This window comes from Tympanuchus pallidicinctus, unplaced genomic scaffold, assembly GCF_026119805.1.
Source record: "Tympanuchus pallidicinctus isolate F22 unplaced genomic scaffold, pur_lepc_1.0 scaffold9, whole genome shotgun sequence".
Lineage (NCBI taxonomy): Eukaryota > Metazoa > Chordata > Aves > Galliformes > Phasianidae > Tympanuchus > Tympanuchus pallidicinctus.
The window spans coordinates 13,213,066-13,238,210 of record NW_026294813.1 but is presented as its reverse complement, the minus strand read 5'-3'; the positions used below and the strand labels follow the sequence as shown (position 1 = coordinate 13,238,210).

General features: G+C 38.4%; 1 protein-coding gene across 6 annotated transcripts in view; it reads left to right on the top strand.

Moving 5' to 3' along the window:
* RAI14 (retinoic acid induced 14) overlaps positions 1-25,145 on the top strand; it is a 95,720-nt gene that overhangs the window by 50,339 nt on the left and 20,236 nt on the right. For all 6 annotated transcript variants that reach the window (XM_052670553.1, XM_052670552.1, XM_052670551.1 and 3 more), the window contains exons 3-4: positions 7,598-7,728; positions 24,477-24,565. In XM_052670553.1, the coding sequence (XP_052526513.1) occupies positions 7,598-7,728; positions 24,477-24,565 (220 nt within the window). The remainder of the gene's footprint in view (positions 1-7,597; positions 7,729-24,476; positions 24,566-25,145) is intronic.

Genomic DNA, 25,145 nt, shown 5'->3' with positions numbered 1-25,145 from the left:
TTTTGAAAAGTATCTAGGAAATTGCTGGTTCCCCAGCAACTGACAGGGTTCTTGGAGGTTGTAGCTTCTGGAGTCTACTCAGCTCTGAATGTCCTGGGAGCTGCTGCCATAGTTTTGAATAAGCTGTTGTTGATAAGTTCAGAAAATCTTGCCATTCTGCAAGGGAGATTTTCACTCACACCATGCGTGTTTGTTTCTGGCCAATGCAGTCTTGGGAATGGAGGACAGGGGCAAGTTTAGATAACTTAACCACTTACCACTGAGTCCTGGGTTGAATGTTTTCAGATAAGGCACTCTTTAGACAAAAGCCGTCGTCTGTTGTTTTAACTTTGAGAGATGTTTTGTACAGTGAATGCATTCCCTACAATAGCATTGTTCTTAGGACCTCTTGGGAAATCCAGCACATGCTGACTTTTGTGGATGACCTTGTGATGCAGTGTTCAGGGTCTTTGCCATGCAATTGTGACGCTGATTTTTAAGTATTCCTTTCCTTTTCAGACAGCAAGTTGCTGAGTTTGAAGTTACCAGGAATTTCAATTTGCTACTCAGCTTCCCTGCAGTTCTGATTTCAGTGGAGATAACATAACTCTGTCTCCAATAGGTTTGCAACAATGCAAGGTCACTTAAATCATCTCCTGTAGGCTGCATGCCAAAGATAAAGAAACACAGTTGTTGTCCAATTAATGTTTGCTCAGGTCGTTGCACATGGGAAACACTGTGTACAAGTGCTAAGTAGAACTGTCACCTCTTGTTATATGTTGTTGTTGCTTGCGTAGCATTTACTGCTAATCTTAGATAACTGAGAATTAATATTGTGATGTGATCATGATGGAAAATAAGAAAGTATCTTTCTTAAACATTTTTTAAATTCTTAAACTTCTCATCTGGAAACGAAAATGTTCATTTTGTCTGAGAAACAAAAACAATGCTCAGAATAGTTAGTGCAATATTTAACTACAAAAAGTAAGTTCTAATATGAAGATTTATCTCTGGACTCAAAACGATTTGCCATGTAAGCATATTGAATGTGATCACAGTGGCAAAAGATTTTTAACGCAATTCCAGCACCATACAGTAACTGTTAGATTATATGACTGCAAGATACTTACAATTCCTGGGTTTGCAGAGGAAGTAACTTCTCTGTCTGTGGCTGACGGAGCTGCAGCCAGGACAGTTACTCCTATCCTGAAAATTGTCGATGAAGGTACTGTGTACACTTTGCTTTTGGCTCTGGTACCATGTCCTTTTTAATGAGTAATCATAAAGCAGTCAGCCAGTCTCCCCCGCCTTCTTCCTCACTCCCCAAACCTCAGTCTGACAGTGCTGTATGAAGGAGTGACTTTCCCTCCTGAACTTGGCTAGCTCTGTCCTGCAGACTTCTTTCTCAGGTTCCTAAATGTTTAAACATGGAAAATTTTGGCTTCTGTCAGTGTTACAGTTAGGGCTGTAGGAGGGGGGTGGATTATCTACTCCCTTATATAAATGCACTCTTGTTAGTAGGAACAGATTGCCTATTTGTTGGCAAGACAGAAAATTTCCTTTCATCCAAAAGCATGCACTTTTTGAGCATTGATCGCTATTCATTTCTCTTCATATCCAATGAATCTAATCATGACCTCAATTTAACAGCACACTGATGTTTAAAAAAATAAAGTGGAAACGTGCAATGTAAGGTACTAATTCTTCTATATGAAACTGAAATATGTCTCATTTGCATGTTTTTACAAACCATTGTTATTGCAGAATGTAAACTGGGAACTTTGTCTTGTTCTTGTTGAGGAAGGGATAAAGCTCACATGTATGATCTTTTCCATGGGGATTCTACGTGGAAGTATTTGCCTTTAATACTGAGCTGCTCGTTGTGTTTTTTTTAATCTGTATATGTCATGGTGTGCCATACTGTCCCGGTTGCTCAATTGACTAATTTGCCAATTTGCAACACTTTAAAAAACTCAAAGAAAACATCCTTTGCCTTATTTCTAACAAATTGCATCTATTTAACTGCTTGAGTCTGACAGTTTTGTTGCTCTAACACTATGCTGAAGAGATATTCAGAAGATGCTACTGCTGTTCTGTGTTAACATTTAGCTTGTGCCTATGTGCATTTGCTCACTTCAACATATTTATCAATGACCTGCATGGTGGAATCAAGTGCACCCTCATCAAACTTGCAGATAACACCAATTTGAATGTTAAAGTTGACATAATAAAGAAACAGATGCTATGCAGAGAAACTAGGACAGGCTCAAAAGTGGGTTTATGAGCACTGAATGAGGTTCAACAAGGCCGAATGCAAGGAGTTTCACCTGGATCAGGGCAATCCCAGATATGTGCACAGACTGGGAGAAGAGCTTCTTGAGATCAGCCCTGCAGAGAAGGATTTGGGGGTTCTTTGAAACTGGTCAGGAGCCAGCAGTGTGTGTTTGCAGCCTGGAAGGCCAATAGTATCTTGGGTTGCATTAACAGCAGGGTGTCAGCAGGGATAGGGAGGTGATTGTCCCCCTCTGCTCTGCCCTTGTGAGGCCCCACCTGCAGTAATGAAGTACCCCAGGCCCCCAGCACAAGAAGGATATGGAGCTGCTGGACCAGGTCCAGAGGAGGTGATAAAGATGCTCAGAGGGCAGGAGCACATCTTCTATAAAGGAAGGTTCAGGGAGCTAAGCTTATTTAGCTTGGAGAAGACTCCAGGAAGACCTCATTGCAGCCTTCCAGTACTTATTAGGAGCTTATGAACAGGAGACAGATAGTGATAGGACAAGAGGGAAGGGTTTTAAACTAAAAGAGGGGGATCTAGGTTAGATACTGGGAGGAAATTCTTTACTCAGAGAGTGGTGAAGCACTGGCATAGGTTCCCCAGGGAGGTTTTGGATGCTCCACCCCTGAAGGCCTTCAAGGCCAGCTTGAGTGGGACCCTTGGCAGCTTACACTGGTGGAAGGCAACTCTACCCATGACAGGGATTTGGAACTAGATAGTCTGTAACGTCCCTTCCAAACTAAGCCATTCTGTTATCCTATGAATGCATGACTAAGCATCTCTGTTGTAACAGGAAACATTAATTTATACTACATTGAAGAAGTAAGTGGCGTAACTGAAGCTTCTGAAGGGCTATTTGGTGGATGATGCTATTCTGCCTGGCTGGAACGTAGTTTTGTAGTGGGTGTAGATAAAGCAAGGAATCAACAATGAACCTTGTGATAGAGGAGGCAGCATGTGTGGCACGGGCAGCTGAAGAAAATTGCCTTTGAGAAATGTTTGGGCTTCCTAGATAAGTGGTGTAGGATGACTTGTGGGACTGCAGTGGCAAAACCTTATTGCAGAAGGCTGAAGAACTTAAGGACTCCAGTTACATCACCTACAGGCTACCTCTGTCCTTCGATACTCTTGGCTATGGAGAGTATCTCTCATGTCCATGCTGTCCAAGACAAACAAATGATGCTGCTGCATGATAAGTGATAGCTCGAGGTGCCTTTTTCAGATGTTTACTGAGCAGTAGCAGCAGCAGCTAGGAGTTTCCACGTTTTGCACTGCCCTGCACAAAGCTGAATGGTGCAGTTGACATGAGCAGGGATGCTATCCAGAAGGTCCTGAGCATGCTTGAGATTTGAGCCTGTGCCAACGTCATGAAGTTCATCAAGGCTATGTCCAAGGTCCTGTGCCTGGCTTGGGGTAGTTGAAAGCATAGATATAGGTTGGGAAGAGAGCAGCTCTGAGAAGAAGGATTTGGGGTTGTTGGTTGATGAAACACTCAATGTAAGCTGGCAGTGTGTGCTTGCAGCCCAGAAGGCCAACCATATCCTGGATTGCATCATGAGAAGTGTAACCAGCAGGTTGAGGAAGGTGATTCTGCCCCTCCGCTCTCATGAGACCCCAACAGGAGTCCTGTGCCCAGTTCTGAGGACTGCAACACGAGAAGGACATGGAGCTGTTGGAGCAAGTGCAGAAGAGGGCCACAGAGATGATCAGAGGGCTGGAGCACCTCCACTATGAGGACAGGCTGAAAGAGCTGGAGCATTTCAGCCTGGAGAAGAGTCTGGGCAGATGTTGTAATGGCCTTCCAGTACCTAAAGGGGTCTAAAGGAGAGCTGGGGCAGGACTTTTTATCAGGGCATGTAGCGACAGGAGGGGAGGAAATGGCTTTAAACTGGAAGAGGGTAGATTTAGACTAGATATTAGGAAGAACTTCTTTATTGTGAAGGCGATGAGACACTGGAGCGGGTTGCCCAGTGAGGTTGTGGATGGCCACTCCCTGGAGACATTCAAGGCCAGTTGGACAGGGCTGTGAGCAACCTGGTGTGGAGGGATGTGTCCCTGCCTATGGCAGGGGGTTGGAACTAGCTTAAATGTCCTTTCCAACCTAAAGCATTCTATGGTAAATTACCACTTAAGTCTTATGTGGACATTTCATGATAACCATATTTTATGGGATCAGAAACAGGCTAATATTGTATGAGACACCAAAAATGTTGAAAATGCAACAGTCATTGCCTCTGATCACGGATCTCTACTTTCTGATCTACTCTGTGCACCAGTGGTTTTGCAGTTTTTGATTACATGAGTTGCTATGAAACCCTCACTGACTTAAATTTCTCCAAGTTGCTTCCAGCTATGGGTGCAGTGTTTTTCTGAGAGTATATTGTTACTTCCAGATATTTTTTGTCTCGAAGAGGATGGATAATAGAGCTAAAATTTCCTACAGGAGTCGATATTTTTCAGAGTCTGTTGTACCATTTATTTATTAGTTATCCCTTTAACTTCTGGAATGCATTGTGCAAGGCTGCTGTGGAATGTAGTAGAGAAATGATGATCGGCTAGTGCAGGCAGTGGAGAATGATGATCCTGAAAAAGTTATATTAGAAAAATACTTAAGCAACAGTTGATACCTGCATAGTTTCTTTTTTCTTTTTTCTTTTTTCTCCTATTTGGACAATTGTCTCCCCATTCTATTTTGCAAATGAAAAAAAAAGGTCTCTAAATAGATTTGTGTAACTTGCATTGTAGTTAAATGTGTATAATTCTCAGATAGCTTGAAAAGAACTGGGTCTTTCATCTTTTAAGAGTCTTACAGAGAATACAGCTATTTTAATTTTTTAAACGAGCCTGTTACACACCGACAAAGGGAAAATGTGTTCTTTTGTCTTTCAGTAGCAAAAAAAAAGAGCTGATATGATAGGATTAAAGATGTTATAGCATTACTGAGGATATCTGAGAACATATAATTGAAAAAAGTACAGTTGGGTTAAGTATTTGACAATCTGTAAGACTGGTTATTTCTTCAGCAAATCTCAGACATAGTGTTTAGAAGAAGAGGTACTAATTAGGTATAGAATTAGCACCTTGAAAACAAAGGTCCAAAATTACATATTTTCCTGTTTTAGTCTCTAGTCTCCCTGGCTTTCCTCTAAATAGGGAAAAGAATTATCAGCATTGCAAAAAAATATAAGGAAATGGACATTGGTGGCTGTTCTTTGGTGCTGAGATGGAGCTGGCAGACCTGAGCTTTTCAAGGTCTTCATGAGAAACTGCTTTGCCTAACGTCTTGTGTGTCTGACTGTTTAATTCACAGATACAAGGGATTCTGACCTAAGTTAGGGTTATCAGTTACCTGCTGTCTCCTCCTTTCTGAAGACTAAGGGGAAAAAAAGGTGTGGGATTTAGGTGGTACTAATGCTTTGCAGTCATCAGGGAATTCACTAAACATCTTGTATTTAAATATCTTATCTGACTGCATAATAAAAAACCCACAGAATCAGGAGTAAGTACCAAAACAGAAGGCACAACATGTTGTCAAACTGTTAATTTTAAAACACTTCATTTACCAAGAAGATATTTTTTCCTTTACATCTGTTTTTGATAGTAGGCTCTCTTTAAAAGGATAAAAATTCCTAAATGAAGAATATGCAGTGTTTCATTTTAGGTGGAGCCTGCTGCTTGAAAGGGTATTCATTGCCATGGAGTCTAAGTATTGCTAGGGGAAACATCATTTTTTGCAGACAAAACTATTGCTCTGCAATCTACAGATATCTTTTCCAGTGGTGTAAGAACAAAGCATATAACCTGCTTGATGCAGTTACCCACCAGTCATAACAGCATCATAAGCCTGCAGTTGTTCTTAGTCTTTTGCATGCCACTTGCTTTGACAGGGCAACCATTCATATTCCTGGTTCCAGGTGTTACTCTGTCATCTCCTGTCTACTTTCTTGCCTGGACTGTACTCTCACATTAGTGTTGTGTTGCTGTTTTTTTTTAGTTTGTTTTCTGTTAAAAAAAAAAAAAAATCTATATCTATATCTTCATTTGTTTTGCTTTTAAATAGATAGCAACACTTTTCTTCCCTTCTACTTTTGAGAGAGTGCAGAGCCTGCAGAGCTGATTTGTACTAGTGTGCAGCTCATACGTTTTTTCTCACAAGTCCAGATGGCAGAGTATTGAACATTTTGTTCAGCTAGGGGCAAAAAAAAAAATATCTCTACAAAGTGTTAGAACAAAGTGCTCTTTAAGCTGAATATTTCTCAAGGAGCATATTAATATGATTTCAGTCTTTGCCAAAGTTGTTTGTGCAAAAGTCCAGTACTGACGAACAGGTAGTTATGCTGGAGGTGAGCTAACTGATGTCAGAGAAGACTGTAATCTGTTGAAGGTACTTCACTGAGTGTAGCAGGATGCAGTGCTAAGCCAACAGTAGCTTTTAATTGCATATGCATCAGATGTTCTTCCTGAAGGCTGTGCCTTGTTGTTAGCCCAGTGTAGAAAGAGTAGCTGAAACTTTTCCTGAGCTTTATTATTTTGCTGTGCTTACATGGGATATAAAAGGTTACTTTGTTTTCTTAGTAACTTCCTGGATTCTGGTTACAGATCTGGTAGAAGAAAAACACTGTGTCCTGAGAGCCTGGAATCATAGGAGGCATCATCAATCACATTAGGAAGTAGAGTCTTTTCATTGATACAGGCAATCAGAATCTCTGAAGGGATATTAGTGAACTCTCTTTGGAAAGGTTTAAATGTAAGGTGCTTGTCTTTTGCTTTCAGTAGTACTATGGATGTACTGTCTGTTGTAGCTTGATCCCTTTGTCTTAAAGGCAGGCATGGGGGTTAAAAGCTCAGTAGAATTAGTTACAGCCAACAAAGGTAAGTCTCTTGACCTGTTATGCTTCATGAAGTGAGACAATAGGAAAGACCTGAAATATGTAAAGTTTTGTCTGTAGGGTGGGATGTGAATCAGCTGAGATAGCTCATTTGTTATCCATCTGATGTGTGTGATGAAGATCTCAGGGGGTAAGTACAGCTCCAAAATAGAAAGCAAGACTAGACAAACTATGGAGAACTCCTTCAAATAGAGTAAGAACAACATCTGCACTACTCTTCTACAGTGTTTCCGTGTCAGAGGTCATCTTTGGTGGTGACTTAGGTCCTGGCTTGAGCATTTGACTACTTAGGAGTTTATGCTACACAGGTTGCAACTTCATTTCATGCAGCTTTATCTGCACGTTCTTTAAGCTTTTGACTGAGTTTCATTGGTATTGAATATGTGCAAGATCATTCCAGGAAGCCTGTGCAGAGTGCTCTTACTAATAATGTTTCTTTCTCCCTTTACTGCAGACTAATGAGTGGAATAAGAATGATGATCGGCTACTGCAGGCAGTGGAGAATGGTGATCCTGAAAAAGTGGCTTCGTTGCTGGGTAAAAAGGGAGCCAGTGCCACCAAACAAGATAGTGAGGGGAAAACTGCGTAAGTCTAACTTAAATTTGTGATTTAAACATGATAGTGGGGAAAAGTAGCCTTGGATGTGCATGCCACTTCTAAGAGTGAAAAACCAGAAACCATCCTGAAAACAAAGGTGCCATTTCTTAATGAGAAACCTATTGAACTAAATTGAAGCTCATCTGCTGGACAGATTGATCCTATTTTGGTACAGAGGATTTTGAGACTTGGGAATTTCATGACACTATGCAGATTGCACACTCCAAAAGGCATTAATTGTTGGTCTATTTTTTTCCTGTGAGCATTATCTTAATGACATAGAAGTGAAGATAATTTTTCTGTCTAATGGTTTAGTTTGAATTGAAGTTTTTGTGATGGGCTTTTAAAATCTTGCAGATACTAATGACTTGTGCAACTGTTCCTTGTATTGATTGAAATTTGGCAATGAAATTTTTGTGTGAACAGTCTCAGTATATTTTTCATTGAGACTCAGTGTATTATTTTCTTCTATTCTTCCTCTTGTTCTCTGATGAACAGTCTTAACTGTGGGAGATAAAAAATTCCACTAAGAAAGTTACAACATGGCATTGTTATCTTTAAGCTTTCTTAAGGGACTGGGAGATTATTAAATAAGTGTAAAATAGGCTTCCCATGAGAAAACTAAAGCCTTCAAAAATTCTGCATAGATGGAGAAAAAGGAAAGCAATTTCTAGTCTTAGGATAGACAGAATGAGGCAGTTTATAACAAATAATAAGTTCTAATTGATTACCTTTGCATTATTTATTGAGTCATATTCTGTTTCTTGCTTGATCTGTTTTGAGTTTTCTACATCTGTGTTATTTCTGTTCTGCATCTGAGGAAACTAAATGATGGCAGCAACTCATAATGATCTGCAGCTTCTTACCGCAAAAGTCCACATTCTCTTAATTACTTTAAGTGGCCTTTCTCCACACACAGTATGATTTTAATTTTAAAAGTTGCATATGTGCATTTTTCTTTTGAAAAAGACGTAATCAGAGCATGACATCTTTCAAGTCTTATGAAATAAAGACATATTTACCATTTTGTCTTTTTTCTAGGCAGGGAAACCTTGGCGCTGAAGTCCTAAGCTGTACTGTGTCCAATGTAACACCAATATTTTGCGAGTTTCATATATAATTTGATACTGATTTTTCTTCTAGGAAGCCAAGCAACACTGAAATTATCAATAAATATACACAAGCCTTTTGACTCTTGATGCTGAGATTGTAACTGTAGGGATTTGGTGCAATGGCTTTCATGTTTATGGAAACACACTCCAAAATTTCTTTGTAGCTGCAAATCAAGAAGTCAACTATTTATTTCTATTAATTATGCAGCTATTAATTATGCAGATACATATACTGTTAATTTTAATATTTTGATATATAATTAGATTTAATTTTAGTTTAGAAATATGAATTAAGGCTGTAAAAATTTTACTAATTTAATATCAGCTGAGCTAATTATCGGTTACTTTTAAAGTATTTCTATGTAATGGTTTAAAAAAAAAAACAACTTGAGAGAATGCAAAAAATACCATTGTTGTGATACAGAAATACAGCTTGTCAGCTCTCATTCTGTTTCCAGTGCTTTGAGAAAATCAGCAGACCTGCTGGAATTATTTCTTCTTCAGTTTTGAAAGATAGCGACAGACAGGTATAGAAGCCATGACACTGATATGGAGAGACACAGCTACCAAAGAATACTGTGATCCTGAACTGTTCTCTAGTATGGCTAATTACCAACAGGCAGTTTCTTGTTTCAATTTTCCCAATTTCAGAGTCTTTAATTTTTAGTGTGTCTGTATACATGTGTGCTCTAAAACCAAAATATGGTTGCCTAAGCAACATTTCTAAATAAAGAATGAAGCACAGCCACAATTTCCATCCAAATAGGCTTGTGACTCCTGTGTTTGCAGTATGATGCCATGTCTTATATCTGCACAGTGAATCCTGGTGCCTAGCACAGCTGTTTTGTTTTGCCTTTGGATCTCTGGTTAGAGACAAACACAGCTACAGCCTAGCACTGAGTCTGGCCGTGTCCCACAGATGCATGGTACTAATTTGTCAGCTACCTCTTCTGGAGCATGGAGACTCATGCTGGGAAAGAGCAATTGGGAGAAATCTTTCAGGGACAACTCAATACAATCATGCTGAGATGTCACTAATTAGTTTAGAAAGTGGTCTGCTATGCTATTTGGGAAGGAAGCTTTGCTAATCAGTGGTCTATTGATTGATCGATCCCCTGTGAGTATATATTCATGCATTTGTTTATTTAATTAGGCTGAAGGTGACTAACTGGAAGACTGTGATGGATCCAATTATGTAACAACTTGCATAATGTGATTACAGCTTTGGAATGTGCTTGAAAGCACAAAAGGAAAATCAATTAGTTTAGCTTTTTGTTATCTGTTCACTTAAGGCGCAAAGTGTTTTTAGTGTTTTCTTTCTTGTTCTCTTTCTTAACAACTCTTCAACAAAATTCTTGATATTGCTCAGATCTTTATTTGAGGCATAGTTTTTAATGTTTATTTTAAACAAAAGATGGAGAAGACTAATTTTTTCAGGCTTAAGAGTACATTTCTGAAGTGGTAAGTTTTTTTTGTAATTCCGTGGTTTCTCAATATGCTTGAACTAAGAGGAAGAGACAACCCACAGTTTTCTGCATCTGTTCTGTTGAATACTGTGTGTGTCATTCTACTGAGTCCTGTTCCAGCATTCTTCAGTTCTGGCTCATGTTTGGACAAAACCATCTACATTTTGCCTCTATCTTCTTTTGCTTCAGTTCTACAAACTCTTTTCTCTATGGATTACCCATATGCAGTACAATACAGAATTTTTAATTAATGTGGTCAAGGGGAGTAGGTATATTATTTGGAGGTTGTATTAACAGATTTTCATCTGGAATTTTAACTACCCAGTAGTTCCTCTTAAAAAAAAAAAAAAGAAAAAAAAAAAAAAAAAAGAAAAAAGGTCAAACTAGTGAAAGAAGGGAAAGAAGGTTTTTAAGTCTTGCCTGACATCCCTACCACCACCACCATTCAGCCTCTGACTCAGACCTTCCTATAAACAATAAATTAATTTTAAGGCTATGGAGCAAATATACCTTTGGTGTAACTTGTCAGAGCTCCGTTATTGCTCCCAGTTATTCTGCACAGACTATTGCCAAGTACATTTGTAATAGAACCTGTCTGGAAATCTGACTCTGCCATTGTAGTCCTATTCTTCAAGATGGTGATTTTTTTTCTTGTCCAACTTCCTTAAACAGCAAAACAGTGCTTTCCAACTTGGAAGTTGATCATTTAACTCCCACTTGAACTAACAATAAGGGCTTTTCAAGGAGGGCCTTTTCAGGAGGGGATAGGGCTTATTCATGTGCTAGTCTTTCTACAAGAACAAGTGTTCAAATGGCCTGTTATTTAAATAATTTGCTGCTATTATTAGAATAAAAATAAATAAATAAATAAAATCAAAGTTTGGAAATAATTCGTAATATGTAAATGGCAGCACTTCCATGTCCTGAAGTTATTTTGTCTGTGTGCCAGTGCATCATTGCCATGTTTACATGTTATTTCAAGGTACTGAACTGGAATCAAATGCTTATGACTATTAAGTGAAACAAAAGATCTCTAATTTAATTTACTGCAATTGTATCAGCTGTTGCTTAATGAAATGAGTAAGACAATGATATAAAAAAGCTTTAATTCTCTACAAATGCACTTTAACAAAACTGTTGTCAATAGCAGTCAGCAGAAATGATATATTTTCTTTTGAACAAGAATGTTCATGCCTCAGAGACTGAGTGAAAGTAAATTTTGGAGCATATTCCAACCCCAAATCCTTTCACTTGTTCAAAGTATTCGTTTTTCCTTTCTCGCTTTTGTAACTTCTTGTATTAGGAGATAAGTGGAGTTGCATGATGGGCATCACCATTTGACAAGTAAATTAGGTATTAAATGTTTTTTTGTGAGCAACATCTTCCTTTTATGTATCCATGTTTCTTATTGTATTTATCTTAGTAGGAGATTTTGAAAAAATACGTGTTTACTGCAGTTTTTATACTGTCCTGATTGAGAGAGAAAGCCATAGAAATTATTTAGACAGCTCACCTCCAAAACCAGGGAAGTATCTTAACAAATGAGCGCAGTGTCTGTGGAATGGAAGAGCTGCAGTATCCTTCCTTTGTTGATTCGAAACTGTATTAATCCAGTAGAAGACCTTCAAAATTAAGGAAGTTTCCACATTTTATTGTGTATATACTGGAGCTCCTCAGTAAAACATTGTACACTAGGGGATGTTTCCTTTGCACAGTCAGAATCGTAGAATCACAGAATCACCAAAGTTGGAAAAGACCTACAAGGTCATCCAGTCCAACCATCCACCCATCACCAGTAGTTCTCACTAAACCATGTCCCTCAACACAAAATCCAAACGTTCCTTGAGCACATCGAGAGTCAGTGACTGCACCACCTCCCTGGGCAGCACATTCCACTGCCTAACCACTCTTTCAGAGAAGTAGTATTTCCTAACCTCCAGCCTAAAACTATGTCATCTCCAGAAATTGACCTAACATTTAATTAGAAAAGCATCCTAGCATACTGTCTTCTGAAAATTGTACCAAGGTGGGACCTGCAAGAAGTGCCTAATATCTGAGCATCATTACCTCCCTAGGAATGGAGTTGATTGGTGTTCCAAAAACTTGGTAAGTTCTCTGTCAGAAAGAAATTTTTGACTAACATTTATCATAGTGTCTAATTTATGGTAGTCCAGATGGTAACAACAATGTCTACATTTCAGAATGTAGACAAAATAAAGACAACCACATGGTAGAGTGATCTCTATCCATGTTCTACTGCTGAAGAACAGTAAAACTGGAATTTGGTTCTTGTTTCAAAATTTCTAGTAAAGTTTGCTGTCATGTGAGATTGGTTGTAAATGCTTTTATTTTTCCAAAACTTCCTTGAAATTCTTTTCAGGTTAATATCTTGATTGCTCATTTTAGTTTCCCCTGCTCCCCACAGCATTGTTATGGATCTGATTCAATTAAAGTGTTAATATTAAATTTCCTGAAAAATTACTTTCCACTTTAGTCTAAAGTTCATAAATGCTAATGAAACATCTGGGCATGGTTGGACAAAATCATCCTCTGCCAGGATAGTAAATTGGGCTAATTATCTTCCCGTTACACTGAGTATGAGTCAGTTGTTACTATACAGTGAGGACAGTTACTTGTATCTCCACAGTGAAGGACCAATAATTAATTTTTATTTTAGAGTTTGGCAATACATGCAAAAATCCATGTTTCATACAAGTATTTTTGTACTGACAAGCATAACTTTTGTAGGTTTTTAAATGATGTCCTTTGAGTCCAGTTCGTACCAGTGGTCCTGCCAGGAACAATCCTGGTTCTTGACTCTAGGATAGTTTCTGATGGTCTGAGTATACAACCTCTCACTGAGACTTGAAAATGCATCATGATCATATTTTTGCATCAGAGGTCTTGGAACGGGTCCAGAGAAGGGCCACTAATATGATCAGAGGAACTGGGCTTGTTTAGTTTGGAAAAGAGAAGGCTCCAGGGAGACCTCATTGTGGCCTTCCAGTACTTGAAGGGAGTGTGTAAACAGGAGGGGAAACGGCTGTTTACGAGGGTGAATGGTGATAGGACTAGGGGGAATGGTTTTAAACTGAAATAGAGAATGTTTAGGTTAGATATTAGGAGGAAGTTTTTCACACAGAGTGTGGTGAGGCACTGGAACAGGTTGCCCAAGGAGGTTGTGGATGCCCCATCCCTGAAGGCATTCAAGGCCAGGCTGGATGTGGCTCTGGGCAGCCTGGTCTGGTGGCTGGCAACCCTGCACATAGCAGGGTAGAAAATAAATGATCTTTGAGGTCCTTTTCATCCCAGGCTATTCTATGATTCTGTGATTCTATTTTTGGCAGGACTTTGAATCAAGAATGTTCAAGTTCTGCTATATGCATTTTTAAAGCGCTATTTGTGAAGACATTTTAATATTATTGTACCTTCATCTTTAAAAATAAGAAGTGACAATCTTGTAAAGAGACAGAAATGAACGCTATTTAGTTAGATTTCAGTTATGAGGATCCTAACCTTTGCTCCTGAGAAACTGAAACTTTCTCTGTAATAATTTCATGGGAAAAACAAACAGATTCCACTTATCTGAAAAGCAAACTCCCTATTTCGAATAAACTGCTTTGAACATTGAGAAATATCCCATGGGTCTTGTGCATCTTATATGCACAAGATTTCCTGCAGATGACAGCTAGAGTTCAAGGAGGAAACAATCAAATTCTTCTAAGAGCTAGTTTGCATCTTCTGTATAGTACTTGCTTTATTTGCTGATTGATAGGATGTCTATTCTTAATAAGTGGTTGCATTTCATTATGTATATGAGTAGATCTGTTACCTTGGAGAAATCAAGTTTCCTTCTGAAGGGCCTCCGTGCATGAGTTTGGATACTCTGTGAGGCACCCATCCCTCTCTGGTAGGATTGGACAAACCTGTAATGCTGCTGCACCAGGCAGCTGATGGAATTCCCTGTAAAACAGGTCCTTCTACAGGGTTGCCAAATACCCAGTTTTTTACCAGACCTGGCCTGTTTTCAAGAAGCCTGTGAGATGCTTTCGTCAGAGCATAGCCTAGATGGTTGGAAGTCTTTTTGTGCCTGGCTTGGAACAGCTGCTGCTTGGCTCATGTGGAGGCAGAACACTGCTTCTGTGTTGTGAACACTGTGGCTGCTCTTTTCACTTGTCTTATCCAAGCTGGCAAGAGAGCACGGGAAGCATGTTTCTTGTGGGCTGGGCCAGAACCAGGCGGTGCAGGGCTGTAGGGGACAGGGCAAAGGCTGAAGTTGTTTTTCAGATTTATATCTATGTAATGGGCTGCAGTTGTTTAACGTGTTTTTCAAAGACTTATGCAACCAAATGAGCTGCATATGTAAATTTTAATTACACTAACTGGCTTCTACTAGCCTAAAGTGCCCCAGCCTAGGAAGGGAAGGAGAGCAGATAACTGAAACAAAGTAATATGTAAAAGCCAGATTTTTTTCTTCAAAACACCTACTTGTTTTACCTACTGTGCAGGTGCATGTTGTGTTAAGAAAGCACTAACTGGAAAATGAAGGAATGTGCAGAACTTGGCTGTTCCTATTCCATATGTGTGGAGTCTTTGTTAAAAGCTTTACTGGTATTTATTCTGAAATGCTAAATTAGAATACATTGTCATAATCTTTTAAAAAATGTAATCTTAACCATCAGTCTCTGAAGAATGTTATTGGTGGATTAATGCACTTGTTTTTTAATTCCCCTATGAAGTAAGAGAAGGTAACTTTATATAGTTTCAAAAAAATCAAATAGTTCTCCTACTTCAAGCCTAAAATGATTCATTCTACCTGAAGTTTAAAAATCACAGAAATTTCAAAGATAGTGCATACCCTGAGCTACCGTAAGTCAGGGTTCCTGATGATGAATAAGGATATCTGTACTCTTTGGTTCTTGGAGCACTGTGTATAGTTCATAAGCCCTGCTGGATTTTCATGCAACAAAAATATTTTCTTTAGATTAACTTCTACCCAGTTATTTTCAGTCTTTTCCAGCCCTTTCCTGGCTTCTTGTTATGCTAACATGCTTTGGGATTTCCTAGCTCTAATTTCATGACTTTTCATGTAGTGGAGCTGTTATTTGTATTTGCTGGCCCACAGGCAGCAATACCAAGCAGGCTGTGTTGGAGGATGTCTAGGCACTAGACATTGCTTTTTTTGTTGGGCTTAATTTTAAGTTTGAACTCCATTCTGGCCTTGCAAGCGAGGACAGCAAATGGGTAATTGGTTTTATCTAATGCGAGGGAAGAAGTTGTAGTGATCTGGACACATTTATGGCATGCTTAAAGACTTCGCCATATGTTAATAAAGACATTTTGCCAGAAACCATATATACTGAGAAGTTAACTATGCATCACTTTGGCCTTAGAGATGTAGGATCTGTTCTAAAGAAATAATTAGAAGGAAGCTTCCCTATAAACTAGCAGTGTTAGACTGATCTACAAGAAGGTCACAAGGGAATATGTAGGAAACTGCGGACATGTTTGTCTAACCTCAGTGCCTGGAAAAATTATCCTGTGTACCACTGAAAACAATTTAATAAGCTATTATCAGGCGTAGTCAAGGATGAGTTCCTGAGGGGAAAGTCATGTCTTAATTTGATCTAAGGTCACCATTTGCTGGATTAAGGAAAGGTGGTAGAAATAATCATTCTGAATTTCAATAAGTCCTTTGGTAACATTCCTCACAGCATCCATCTGGACAAATTATCCAACTAGGAGATAAATAGGCTCACACCATGCTGGGTGTTGACAGGGAATGGGGCTACATACGGCTGGTAGCTGCTCTCTTGTTTCTTCTGTGAAGGAAGCCAAACACTCATATCAGGCTTCCTAAAGAAGTAATTGATGCCCACTACTTGTCAGTGCTCAAGAGGCATTTGCCCTCAATAATATGCTTTAGCTTTTAGTTAGCCCTGAAGTAGTCAGTGGTTGGACTTGGTAATCTCTGTAGATATCTTCCAAATGAACTGTTCTGTTCTGCTCTAACCACGGCTTTTTTGGCACAAGCAACACTGCTCTCGTTTCTGAACTTTTTAAGCTTTTCAGGAGCTTCACCGTTTCTTTTGTGTTGTCAATATTTGTACCCTGAAATACCAGCAATAAAAGCAGCATTTCAAAACTTGAGGCTTTCTGTCAGTACCTAAGGGTACTGAAGCTGGCCATTGGCAGAATCTCTGCAATTAGCTGATGTTGGTTTTTGAGGGCCTTTAAGGAAGGATTCTCTAAAGGAAACCCAAATTTAAATTGTGAGTACTTTCATCTACAGTTAAGGACACATGGGAGAGGAATCTGTGCTTCAGATTTGAGGAGGGAGTTTGTGGTTATGCGGTAATAGAGTTTGCCAAAGAAAACTGTGCACGAAAATGGAACTGCTGGAACATGACCTGAGAATGTAAAATATAAAGGTTCTGGAGATCTCTAAAATCAATCTGAATAGCAGGTGGGTGGATATTTTTGTTGAGTTTGAAGGCAAAGATCAGGGGTCTGTGGCTTGCCAACTCCTTTACTGCATGATGAAATTATTGCTTCTTTCCTAATTAGAAAATAGCCATTCAGAAGCCTTGCCTTTTTTAATGTCCTATACTTTGAGGTGTGTATGATTGAAACAAGACTCTTTATACTTTGAGTCAAAGCTGGAAACTTAATATGAAAACTCTGCCTCTTTTTTTTTTTTTTTTTTTCTTTTTTTTCCTTTTTTTCCTTTTTTTGACACTTTTGCAGAGTATGTGCTAACACAGAAGATCCATGTATGCTTGTTGCCCAGGAGTTTCGTGTGTACTACGGGTAGCTGATCATGTCATGTTTAAATAGAGGATAGGAGAACACATTCTGTTTGCACTGCATTATGTTTTAGTGACTGGTACGAAGAGGGAAACACTTCTATAGCTCATGCTAAATCCATACCTGCTTATGTCACCTTTCTTAAAATCCTAACCTGCCTGCACTCAAAAAGATAGCAGCAGCTAATTACTGAAACATCTTTTAAATCTCATACTGCTTTCTTTTCTGAGTTTTTAATGAGAACAGCTCTAGCCTGAAAACAAAATGTATTTACTACAGTTGTTTCTCCTGTTGTAATTTTTGCATTCTTGTGGGTATGTGCAAGTCTGACAGAACAATACAGACTGCCTGCACTTAATTAAAAGCCACATTTATTGCATTTGCTCTTGCTTGAAGGTGTAATGGATGCACTATGAAGCTGTGGATTTTATTTATTTAAAACAAAATAGTGAACTACTAAAAATTGACGGTAGATGTCTGATTTGCCTTTATCTCTGGCAATCTCTGATTTTCTGTACATCAGAATGGGTTTGTTGCAGCATCCATTGGTACTTTGTGTCTGTAGTACAGAAATATCTATAGTAACAAAAGCACGTCTTCATGAGGATTTATCTGGTGGTATTCTGCAGTTTATCTTTCTCAATTTTGATTTGGTTTTCATCCTGAAGCTGGTTCTACTGTGCCCTTTCCATTTTGGATTGCCAGTGTAAGGAAGTCCTGTTCACACATCTTTATTCTCACTTAGGAGTGACTCAAGAAGTTAGTTCCCTGACACATTTCAAAGCTGGAGGACAGTGCAGCTAAAGGGACTAAGAGCAGCTGTGGAACAGGGATAACTTCAGTTGATACTTCTGGTGCAGTCTGCCTCTTCTGCTTTCATGCTTAGGTAGCAAGCATGGACTTGAGCCTCTCTAACAATTGTCACTCGGTAGTCAGAGAATGGTGAAGATTTGGAAACTTTCACAGGCAAATGCTCAGTAAATACTCAGTAAATTTTAGTTTTTAGGCTTAAGGTGAAATTCTACATCACCTTAAACTTCACTGAGATGATGCTTTCATGCTCCTGTCACTTAATTTGTACCAACAGTGTGCATGTATATGTGACTGTGATGAAACCATGGAAAGCAGCTTTGTTTTTCAGCTGATTTTGTTCTATCTCAGTGATGTGGTTACCTACCTAGCTGTCCAGATGCAAGGAAGACGTAGAACCAGGCAGCTGGATCAGTAGATGCTGGCCATGGAAGCATAATCCTTGCTGGAATGAAGAGTTACTGCTTTGCTGAGTGCCCTGTCTTGGCTGACAGACAAAGGCACAAAAACAGTGTCTGTTTGGGGACCATTCTGGACCATTCCCATTCTTTAAGTCTGAAACTATTTTTCTTTTGAATTAGGTTCATGATGTGTTGAATTATTTATTTATTTATTTATTTTGTTTTGTTAGGTTTAAAAAGATTAATTTCATCACTGATTTTTTTTTTTTTTTGGTTGATAAAATCCCAAACCATTCATGGAAAAATAAACTTTCTTCACTAATTACCGATTGTTGTATTACATGCCAAAAGAGACCATATTTGGTATTATTCCTCAGTAATTGCAGACACATCATTTGTGCATGGAATATGCTGCTCCCATTTTATTACAGCTCTTTCTCACTCCGGTGAGGTCTCTGCTTCCTTCCAGTACTTCTGCCACTTGGCCTATGGTGGAAAACAATCAAAATACAGATAACATTTAATACATTTATTGGTACTGTTTTTGTTGAAAGAAGAAATCAAGGCTTTGGGGAATAATTCTGGCTGTGAAAATCACAGGCATTTTAAGCAAGGTGCTGCCTCCAAATGGGTCTCTTCCTGACAGAGGTATCTGGCAAATCACTTGCCTATCTCATCTGGTAGCAGCAAGGGTTGAATGTTTTCCTTTTCTGTATTTTTTTTTTTTAGTTGGCATTCAAGCACTCTGAGCAGCTCTGTGTCTTTATTTTATCAGTCTTCTTTGTTTGTATAAAAGTATTGGTCTGTTGGGAAACTGTAAATCATCAGACTGTTGGCAGACAAGCCAGATTTCTTGAAAGTCAATAAAGATTTAACATACGATATAGAAAATGAAGAAGAATGAACTGCTTTGGGAAGGGATGTTTTTACTCAAAATAAACCTTGACAATGAGTAAGTTTGAGTTCATAGTGTATTTCAAACATTCTTGCACTTAAAATATTTTCAGACCACTCAGATAAAATAGTTGAGAACAATAGCATTGTATGCTTGCATGCATGTTTTACTTTCTTCTTTGTCATAATATTGTATTAGCTATTTTCTGTTCACTTGGCATTCATAATTCTACCATGTTCTTTATTTTCTTTGGATTTTGATAAATACTGCATTAGACTGCTTTCAGGCTCTGGAGAGATTCTGTGTTCTGCTCCAGAAAAGCTCTGGAGCATGATGGTGCCATACAGAACTGCAGTACCCAATAGGATATATTTTTTCTGCTGTTTTAATTTTGCTTTTCTTTAGAGAAGTGAAAATTTCCTTATGCTAGAAGGTTACAGTCTTAATTTGAGGCTTTATTTTTTTTCTTGCTTTATCGTGTTCTACTATATTTTTGTGGCATTTTCCCTAGTTATATGGACCAGCTGCCAAAATAACATTCAGTTAGAGGACTGTGCTCAGTTTTGTAGAATGTAGCTATATACACTGTTAAGCAGAGAATCTGGTTTCAGTAGACTCATGTCTTGTTACTAACAACACCTCAACAAGCTCAATTAGCTTATTTTTTACAAATCTAGCCTCTAAATTTTGATAATTCTGTTAGCTGTTGTGATGTTACTTATAAATAAATAGTTTATACAAGCTAATTAGTAAATATTACAGCCCTATCTGTTTAAGTTACTGTATGGTCATGAAATAATTTCTGTAAATGTTCATTTTTGACATTATATCTGAACTCTTGCACTCTTGTCAGACACCGACTGAAGAAGGCTTCATTCCTTTGCTGGCTTGACTTCATGACTGAAACATGCAAAAAAAAATCCTTAGCACTGAATGTGGGACTGGTTTATTTAGGACTGTTGTTTCAGTGACATCTATGTGTAAGAAAGTTACTGTTTTCAATTATTTTAGGGATGTCAGTGTCATGCAGCTGCCCACTCAGTCACCAAACATTCATAAAAAACGCTTCTCTATCAGTGCATTTGCATATGTTGTTTGAATACAAGGAAAAATTACACCTGATTTGGAGGTAGTAGTCTTGCAGTGGGTTGACTCCAAATCTTATGAAATGTTGCTTTGTGTTCCCTCTTACCATCAAGCCTATTTACTCCAATTGGGCTTTGTGTTGCTCCTGAAGAACATAATTTTTCATTTTATCTTGTTCAGAACTAGCTATGGGACTTGTACATTCCCACTGGGAAAAAAAAGCAGTGTCAACCAGCTGATCTTAGTCAGATGCTCTGAGCTGAGTCTAAATTCTGACTCATCATTTGTGGAGAAAACTACTGGGAAGGGTAGCTGCTATTCTGCTGCATTGAATGTTCTGGAGGTAATGGTAGAAGTCCATCCTGCCCTATAGGAACGGTAGAGATGTTTTATAGCAATAAAAGAGATCTATTGCAAATCAGTTCAGGTTGTGGCACCAGCAAGTAGCTGTAGGTAGTACCAAAAGGGTTCTTGTGAAGGGAAACTGAACTATGTTAGAATGGGGAGTTAGGCTAAGTGAGAATGTGTGTAATTAATGAATATACGGATGCTATAATCAAGAAATATACAAGAAAGTTAGGCTAAACAGGTTATCACACTAAAGAAGAATGGATGGAAAGCTTACCCTTATCCTGGATTCATCTGAAAAGGCTCCAAGAAGAGCAATCTCCAAGAAAGATCCTTACCCAATGTAGTCAGCTCTTAAATGGAGTCTAGGAGAGGTGGAGCCAAGCTCCACCACTTCCAGTAGCACAGATGAATTGCCTTCACCTGTGCTCCCAGGGCTGACTGATTGCTCACCTCAGGTAGTCAATCAGAGGCTCAGGCTGTGATTCAGCATTTCCCATACAGAATGTAACCCTCAGTGTGGCCCTTGCTCTAGATGAAGACTTACATGTTTGTTTTTGTTTGCCTGTCATTGCACAACAAGGAAGTGGGAGGAAATTTGTTTGCTTACATACAAGGGGAAGTTTATTCATGAAGGACACAAGTGAAATGCATCACTGTTCATTGCTTCTAGACAATAAGAACTTTACGGGTTGAAAACCTGCAGCTTTTGCCCCAAATGAAACCTTATATAGGTTGTAAAGAGTTACTCTGTTCTGAAATAAATGTCTCTAGGCTTCTTTGTTTCAAGAGCCTCCCTTGTTGCACACCCGTCCCCAGTATCCATTACTGATGTATTTTGATGTTGTTGATGGTTTTTTTTTTTTTTTTTGGGGGGGGGGGTTGGTTAATTTGTTTATTGTTGTTTTGTTTGCTTGTTTGTTTGTCTTTAAACAGACGGGAAAAGAAGAAAAAAGTATTAACTTTAAAATAAAGTAGAATTACTCCTCATAGGGAGGTTCTTGTTCAGTGCTCTGTTATTTACTTCGACTTACGTATGATTGTAGTAGGATCATCCCAGTCTGGAATAATTCTCTTGTATTTCATGAGCAGGGTGGATTTCCAGTAAGCCAGTCCAGCTCACCAAAGAGGCAGCTAACTAAACGAGCTTCCCACCCCAATCTCTTTTAGATCTTTAAGAAAAAAATATTGACTATCAGACTTGGTAGCAGTAAGGAAGGGATATGCAGAAAGCATGTGGGAGGGAGTTGTAGCACTCCCAGCGCTGTTAGGTTTAGGTAACTGTGAATGAATGTGAGGTAAACCTCATCGTACTCTCCTTTCCCGGGACTCTCCAGATAACTTCCGTGCTTTTGTTAGATACTTCACACATTCTCTCAGCTTTCTCAATACCTGTTCTGCTGACAGATGATGTTTCTTCATCTTAGTAATTTGGGACAAGCAATACTTTTGATTTGACTTTTTCTTAACCTGTAAAATTTTGGATAGCATTAAACTAAGTGTCTGCGTGTGTAATTTCTTTTTAAGAACTCCTTTAGGAATTATTTGCGTTTGTGGGATTGATGTGTTCATAGGTGCACAGCCTGAAAGGGGTTAAGGTTTTCTTTTTTTTTTAATACTTTCTCTACAGTCTTATTTTATCTAAATCAAACTTCTTTTGCTCTTGCATACTCTTGTTGCACTTGGCAGTACTCTCCACGGCCTCTCTGTAAAATCTTAATGTCCTAGATTTAGCCAAGTTATTATTATTCAAGTATTTATTATTCTATGAATGCTGTCAAATGTAAATGAGTGAAGTGCATGCATCATGGTGTTCCTGAAATTTAATTGATTTCAATTGTATTGCATGTCTACACAAATGTTTTTGAGTCTGTTTTAGTATTATTCAGTGGATATTATGTGCTGGCCAAATTAGAGGTGTTGGAATTTGTCAGATTCCTTTTGTTCCCTCTTCCAGCTATTTTCCTAAAGCCTGAGAAAACCCTTCTTCTAAAGAAGAATGTTTACACAACTTTGCATTGATCACCGAGAACATAAAATTTTGGGTTTTTTTGAATGACCGGAGAACAGCTAGCAGCAGTACTTTTTGTGCTTTTCAAAGAATTTAGTTATGCCTCTGCTCAGATTGTTTATGGCTGTTGTAAGAGTGTGGATGAGCATGCAGAATATTTTTACATTTGCAGAGAACAGTTTGAAGCCTTAAGCATTGCCTGCCTAGTATTTGTAGGCAGCAGACGGCAGGATGGAAGGACTCCATGGAGAAAGAGAGGTAGTTGCTGTATTTGGTACAGGACCTCATTCCCACAGCTCTCCTGTTCTGATTAATTTTCAGCTCTTTGCCAGATCTTGTCAGTAGGACTTTTTCTTCTGCTGATTTTTCATGGAATTTGCAAAGAAAAGCCTGTAGCATAGAGCAACAGTGTTGCAGTTCACATACTCTGTGCCAGAAATACGCGTTTCATTCTTGCCTGTTATTCCTAGCTGTTCTCCTTAGCAGGTTAAACTTTCAATATTAGTTTTAACATTTAAAGGAAACAGTTGTCCAAAATATAAACTCCTAAACACTATGGACATGTCTACATGATTAGTTAGATTTCTTTTGGATTCCAGAGAAAAAATCTTCTAACGTGGAGATGTGTGGTGTTGAAAATGAACTTGTTTATAAGATGTAAGAAAACACCCCAAGATTACAGGCTTTTTCAATTTGGGCTATGCTTAGGATGGTACTAGCTTTTCGTACATTATTATTATTATTATTATTTAATAGTAATTGTTAGAAGTGTTTTATCTCTATTTTTTTTTTCTTTCATTTTTTTTACTTTGTTCCTAATGTATATTAAGATGATAATAGCAGGACTGTAGGGAAGCAGTAAGTTTGCCTGTGCTTGACTCACTTATGTTGGCACAACATGTATCAGAAGGATATAAACTTCTCCATTTTCATAAGTTTTTTCTTTGAATTTGCTTCTCAACTTAATTAAACCAGAAGCATGTGTATAAGATTGCTCCTGTGAATCTGGAGGTGCTAACAATGTCAAAGATGTATACCCAGTATAAAAAGGTTTGAATTAAGCATAACATCTTTAGTTTGTTCTGTAATTTCATCTTTGGTATTTTATGCTCTTAAGTGCATCCAGTCATGGTATGGTTTGTAACCTCTGCAAACTTCTACTGTTCAAACCAGCAGATACTTCAAACAAAAAGCAAAACCAAAAGTTGCAAAATACATCCGTAGTATAGTATAACAAATATCCAATGGCTTTGTTGTCTTAAGGTTGCATTCACATGCACCGTCTCAGGGTTGTTGTTTCACCTCTGCAGTGAAGAAAAATTTACTCTGAAGTGGGCATTTCAGAAGCAGAACTTGATTCTTTTTAATTTAGGAACATAATCAACTCTTAGTGGAGTTAGATATTGTCTGCTGAAATAGGAAAATTAAGATTGCCCTGAGTGCAAAGCAAGTAGAGCAAAGCCAGTTTTTGTGAATGCTTTCTTTAGTGATTTCCCAAGCCCATGTATTCTGTGGGGATATATTGCGTCACTAAGGATATTGGTTTAGAAATTCAGTAGATAGATGCACATGAGGTATATGGCATGGGTTAATGAAACAGCAGCCTATATAAATACATGAATTCAAAAGCTTTTTGATGTGCCTTCTTACTTTCAGAGCTATTATCTTCTTGGGAGGTAGTGGAGGGTTGCCAGAAGACCTAAGGACAGGAATGGGAGAACTTGCTAGTACTTGGTTTGTGAATGAAAGATAAAGAAGGTCTTAGAAACAGAAACGTGTCATATAAATGCTCTCTTCCAGTTTTCACCTGGCAGCCACAAAAGGACATGCAGAATGCCTCAGGATTATGGTGACACATGGTGCAGATGTGACAGCCCAAGATGGTGCAGGTATGCCTCTGTAAACCTACTCATACAATGCAGTATACTTCATCTGCCTGTAAGTCTTGATGTGCAAAGTTGGCAGTGCTGCTCCTTCCAATTCACACCACACTGTAACCTTTCCAGTTTGGACATACATGCTTTACTGCATATACAATAGAGATTTTTAGCCCATATACTATAAGTATCAGCATTTGTGTCTGACTCCAATAATTGCAAAATAGTTAATTTTATTAATTATTGCTGTTGATATTATTATAATTCCCCTTCTCTCTTCCTTGCCTGTCTCCTCCCCCCTCCCAGCTTTTTGGTCATTTCATTTAAGGCTTTGCATAGATTAAATCAAGATCTTGTGCTTTGCTTTTATGTGTATCCAAGCTATTAACCCCATTTAACTGTACTGAAGTTGCAGTTTCCTCAGGATTATGACATAGTGAAAATTGCTGATACAAGCCAAACTGAGCTGAGAACTATTAAGTGTGCTGCTTCAGCTCTCGAAAGTCCTGTGCCTTAATTAATACTCTAGTAGGAGAATAATGAGAGCTGAATTTGAAATTGGCAAACTCTTAATAGATTTTAGTTGATCTAC